The following is a 6000-nucleotide window of genomic DNA, read 5'->3' as shown; positions in this document are numbered from 1 at the left end:
TAAATTTAAATGTTAAAAGGTAACTGAATTACAACTTTAATTCCATTTTGTCTCTTAACGTCTACAAAAATAGGCAGAAAAAACATAAATCATATGCTTCTTAAAGATTTCAGTATAATCTAATAATAAATAAGTGGAAACTGGAATGATGGAAACAATGCAGCTGGTACAGTTGCTTTGAACACAACAGTTTGCATTTGTTATACTGTAGTTATAAATAATTTCTAAAATAAAATTTGCCATTTCCCCCCATCAAGTTGATGTTGTTCTTCCATATTCCTCTTGTCCACACAAACCACATCACACCTATACATGCACCAGCCAAGCAGTTAACTCTTTCAACACAGACTACAAGCTATTCTCACCACAGTGAATTTTCTTACCCTTCTAAATCTTGTAGTCGAACAAGGAAACCTTTTGTGTTCCCAAATCACAAGATGAACACTGGTAAGGTGGGAAACTCACCCATGTTATAAGAGTAACACATAGCACAGTCTTCAGTCAGAAAAACCAGCTTAATACCTGCAGCTGTAAAAAACTGTCAAAATTTCTGTCCAACTTAGTAGTAATGCTGCATTCAACCATATCTGCCACAATTTTCCTTTGGTTCTGTCTGCGATTGGCTTCTGTGTATTTAAATCTCATTTTAACAAAAAACTAAGTGCTGTACAAAACTTTCCTGTTACAGGTCCTTTAGAAATTCAGATTCTGAGCCTGTCCTCTGGAACCAGCCTAGTTAAACATGATGGATTCAGGGTCTTGATTTGCCATTTGAGCCATATGTCTTAACACATCCTTTTTTGTTATGATGCCCAGAAGCCTCCTAGAGAACAAGAAAATGGAAAGAAATGGAAAGGTCATTGGTCATGAGTTTGTCATCCAGTTTCCAAGTTTCTGCTTGAGGCATGTTTTCTAAGAACTTTTTGCTAAACAGAGCACACAGCTATTTAAAAAAAATACTCCCACCCTTCTCTAAAAACCAAGACAAAGGAACTTTAGAAAGGCCACAGTTTCCACTCATGAATATATAGGTTACTGTTGAAAATTTTACCACTTTGAAGGCTATACTACACTTATTATTACAAACACTGTGTTTTCATTATGTTTTTATTCCTTTGGCAACATTATAAACCTCCTAAATTCCTTCAAGCTGCATTCCTGAATGCACTCAGTTGTTGGACAGGCAAGAACATGTCCTCATATGACATCCTTTTGCAGAATACATTTGCAAGAACAGTTTGGGAATTCCAAGCCAAAAAAGACTCAGCACAATCCTGGCCAGAATGTATGACAAGTCGCACAGTCCAAAGTATCAGGAATGACTTACAGACACAGGCCTATGAGATGCGAGCTGATTATGAATAGGGCCATCTTCAAAAGATTTCTCAAATACAAATTATATACACACAGGCAAAAACCCCAAAACTACAAAGGGTGGGATTTCTTAAGGACTCTTCCATTCTAGCACTTCTATACAAACGTTTTTACATGGCTATATTTTTCCCTGAGTGTTATTATGACCAATGGCTGAAATGATTAATGAAGAAATCCATTAATAATTAAATCCAAAGAGCTTGTTAACAAAACTGTAAATCAAAAGCTCATTTATGTATTCTCATATAAATGCACTCTGACTGCAAAAGCATGTGAGCAATCTGTGACAATTTATAGCAGCTATGGTTACAAATATTGCCACTTTGTAGGCTGTCAAATCACAAGAACAAAATAATCTATTTTTAAAACAATGAGACTTGTAATTCCCCAAAAGAATGAGTCAATCCTGTCTAATCTTTTTAAAAATGTAAAGAGAAAAAAAGGTAGAGATCAGTGCCAACATCAGCTGTTAAATGCCAACAATGCCATTCAGTTCTCTACATAGGGAGAGCAGGACAAACCCTATGCCAAAGGATAAATGGACACAAATGTGACGTCAAGAATCACAAGACTGAGAAACCAGGAAGAGAACACTTCAGTCTTCCAGGACATTCAATGGGTGACTTCAAAGTAGCTGTTTTATTGCAATGGAACAGATTTTGAGTCCAGTGTATTCCATTCCATGTGGCTTAATGTGGTGCCTTGCATGAAGACAGTACCAGATGGGCAGCTGTGTTGGCCTCAAAATCCAACCTACTGCTTCAGTCCAACGTGGCTGCCCACCAGGATCTATCTTATTGCAACTGAACAGCATCAGCATTAATTCAGGTGGGACAGAGGCTGAGGCTTATCCCTGCTGTGAAATAATTGTTTTTCTTTTCTTAAAACTTGCAAACAGTAAAGGGGACAGTGTCAACATTATTACTTTATGGTGATGGATTATTTGAGAAACCAGGCATCTGGTAAGCTTTTACCAATGTGGCATGTGACAATTTGCACACCCTAATTACACACACATCTTTCTTTGTTTGCAAATCAGTGGACATCAAAAAAATTTTGGAATTTCCACGTCACACTTTCAGCTGGAAAAGGCCTTGCAAGCATTGTGTTGAACAGGGTGACAATATGGATTGGTAGTGTCTAAAATCTGTGGCCAACACTATGATAATAGAGCCAAAGGAGTGTAAGATATGGGTCTAGAAAAAAATCTTGAGGCTTTTTTCTTCATTGCTCTGTCCACAACTGGAATATTACCTTGGTACATGCCACAGATAGTCCAGACTGGACAAAGGAATTTTCAAAAATATTACTTCCCACTTATATTTTTGTTTGTTTTCCTGGAGCAATAAAATGCTGGAAAGTAGCCTTACAGGATTTGCTACTGCTGACCCTGAATCCTACCTCAGATATGTTGGAGTGCCTGCCTAGATTCTGTCAAATATGTTTTCCTGCAGTTGCCACAGTTACTTGTTGCATTAAGGAGCTTGCTCATAACACACATCTCCATTATGATGACGCAGGCAAAAATACATTTAACTTAGGGCACTCAAGGTGGTGAACAGTTAAAAGACGACAATACTAATCAATTTTAAAAACAGTGCATATGTATAAAATCAACAATTCACTATTTCAATTGTGGTATTTGTTGGAGGATTAACAGTGCAATCCTAAGGAGAGTTACTCTGTTCTAACCCACTGAAATGAATAGGCTTAGACTGGAGTAACTCTCCCTAGGATTGCACTGTAAATCTATGATGTAACTGTTTTAAAACTGAGTGTGCATTTCTCAATATTAAAAATAAGTTGTATTAGTTAAATGGTTTCTTTGTTCCAGTTGAATGATAAAACAAAGTTCATTCTGCTGGATGATTCCAATGAAAATCTTCAGTATGTTGGGATTGCTCTTAAGCATTTTGGATGGGCATAAATTTGCCTTCTCACTTCTGACAGTGAGAGCAGAGAAACTTTTCAGCAGACCCCGAGAAAGCTCCTCCTGCTTTGTTTTTACACAAATTATGCCAATTTTATTAAATAGAGCTCCAAATAAAATCATGAAATTTCTTCTCTCTGGTTTTATCCAAAGTAATAAAATGATAACTAAGAAAGCAAAGTTTTGTAGAATTTCTCTTTACTAGAGTAAGCAAACTGAAACAAATAAGGGAGTGGTTAAAGAAGAAAGGATAAAGCCAAGTGGAAGGGGCCCAATGGAAGCTGTGTGGTTAAAGGAGAAAGGGACCATACCAAAGGGAAAAGGGGGCTCTGATGATGTATTCTGTCACCCAAGGCCCAAATCCAGGAACCAGTTCTGACATTGTTACAGTAGTCTAATTAAACATATAGTGTTTGGATAGTCATAAAGTTGTTAACACTTTTATTACTAGAACTCAGGGTTTATTCCCTGGAGGAATGCAGCAGAATGGAGTTCTGGAACCTCTTCATGGAAACAAAATTCTCAAAAAGTGCTTAAAAGTTCATGAGGGGCATCAGAAAAAAAAGCCCTGTTAGAACTCATTTCAATCAAATTATTTACCAAACTTTAATGGTTGATTGCTATTCTTAAACTGGGTTTTCTAGAATATTCAGAAGATCTGCTAATATGGGGTTCAAAATTAAATACATTCTAGAGCAAATGCATTGAGACTTACAGTGCTGCTCATGTACGCATGTGTAGCAACTATTTCAGATTAATCCCTGGCTTCCTCACTGATTTAATAAACAGACAGAATCTGGCAGTTTGGGGTGATAAACAGCAAGAAAGTGTCCTTAATGTCAGGAAAGTACACACTATTGAATTTAAAAATCACTTCCCATTCAACTGTGAAATGAGCACCCAAAGCACCCAGGCTTGAAAATGGCCTTCATAACATGGAACATCAGTGGCTCCATCACTGAACCTTGGCCTACACTGGAGCTTCAGACTGTTTAGAATCTAATTTGAGCTACTGAGGGATGTATTTTGCATTATTCACAAGGTCACTGTTTCACTTGGGTTGCCTTCTGACTCATATTTTGAATTCTTGCAGACTCCTAAGATGTATGCACTCTTTTATTTAGGGAAAAAATCTTACTGTAATTATTCTCTTCATGAGTCATTTACTTTTAGACACATTTAAATCTGGCTAGAAGCTCAAAACAAAAGCAAAACATTTGCTAACAATGACATTGTGTTGGCACTCCTCCCTAGCTGCAAAATGCCAGCTTTCTCTACTAGATTAAAATTAACATATATTTGGCAACCACTTTACCTTCAGTTTAATTATGTGAATAGTAGATGCTGCTGTCAAGATGATAAAGAACAAGGATGTGCATGCATGATCATGAACTTTAAGAGGAAAACATTTCAAAGGCTCTAGTGAATTCGTCCTTCCCAGTTCAAATGTTCGGTGGAGTTCCTTTCATGATAGAGAAGGAAATGGTACTTCTGTCATGTACTTCAAAGAATCTCTGGGCAGGGACCTCCAAACTAGCACTGCAGTTAGGTAATTTTAGGACAACTATCTTATACCCACCCCTGCCATCATAATGCATACTTTAAACAAGAATCACAAAACGAATATTCAAGCAAACTTGTCTCATCCCATCCTACCATCTCTACTGCTAACAACACATGGTATCGCATATTCGCTGAGAAGTAATTTGTTACAGCCTACTTTTGGGGGCCCCCACTGAGACCATGAGTCAGACCTACGGACCCTCAGAGCACTAGTGGGAAACAGGAGCTGATTCCCTGCCCCCACTGGAGTTTAGCAGCCTCAGGCTTAGGTGTAGAGAATCCAGCTTATAGTTCTTTGATGGGTGGAAGGAATACCCTGTTGTGTAGCTCAGTGGAGGCAAGGAGATGACACAAGGTAGGATTCTTACCACAAGGTTCTATTCTTCTGTTCTTCTTGCAATCCCCTGTTCTATATTTTCCTCCATCTTTCTTTCTCTCTCCTACTCTGCTTTTTTCAGTATAAAAGGATCTAGTCTGTTCAGCCATTGACTGCAGTCTCCCTAATGGGACAAATTTCTAAATATATATATATAAAAAAAGCTATGGTTGTTGAATCACAACAAACTTGCCCACTGCTCCACCCCATTAGGGCCAAAAACAACATCTTTTAATTACAGTCAGTATGTTTATTTAATAGATCTAGTTCTAACAATTTGTCCTTATTTTTCCTTTATAAGGTTTAAACTATCTACAATTAATATTTTTATAACGTATGTATATTGCATTCAGATTAATGAGAACAGTGAGTCACATGTCAACTGGGCTGAAGAACAGTTTATTTTCTGCATCTTCAGATCAGTGGCATGGAACAGAGAGTCCAACCCTGATTTAACATTTGTTGCATCTGACCAGAGAAGTCAGCCCTTGCCTATATCCAGACATGTTCTTGAGGCCTTCCTACACAGTCATCAACCTGTAATCTTTGCGCTAGGAATACAAATACCAGTTATCAGGACTTTTCCTAGACCACGATGGAACTTTAAGAGGGCAAATTGGAAAGGTTTCAGTGAAGATCTGGATAGGTGTCTGGATGAGCCTCTCCAATACATAATAACTACCACTGATTCATTGGAGCTGTTATATCTATGACCAAGGCACATTCCTCATGGAAATCAGGAAAAAAAATTCCAGGT

At 37.7% G+C, this 6000-nt stretch overlaps 1 protein-coding gene across 2 annotated transcripts in view; it reads right to left on the bottom strand.

Moving 5' to 3' along the window:
- Positions 1-386: 386 nt before the first annotated feature.
- Positions 387-6000, bottom strand: part of CLCN4 (chloride voltage-gated channel 4) — a 53657-nt gene continuing 48043 nt past the window's right edge. For both annotated transcript variants that reach the window (XM_060233953.1, XM_060233955.1), the window contains exon 12: positions 387-823. In XM_060233953.1, coding sequence (XP_060089936.1) covers positions 733-823 — 91 coding nt within the window. In that variant the 3' untranslated portion in view covers positions 387-732. The remainder of the gene's footprint in view (positions 824-6000) is intronic.

The sequence above is a fragment of the Heteronotia binoei genome, chromosome 3 (assembly GCF_032191835.1).
Source record: "Heteronotia binoei isolate CCM8104 ecotype False Entrance Well chromosome 3, APGP_CSIRO_Hbin_v1, whole genome shotgun sequence".
Lineage (NCBI taxonomy): Eukaryota > Metazoa > Chordata > Lepidosauria > Squamata > Gekkonidae > Heteronotia > Heteronotia binoei.
This window is presented reverse-complemented; position numbering and strand designations above follow the sequence as displayed.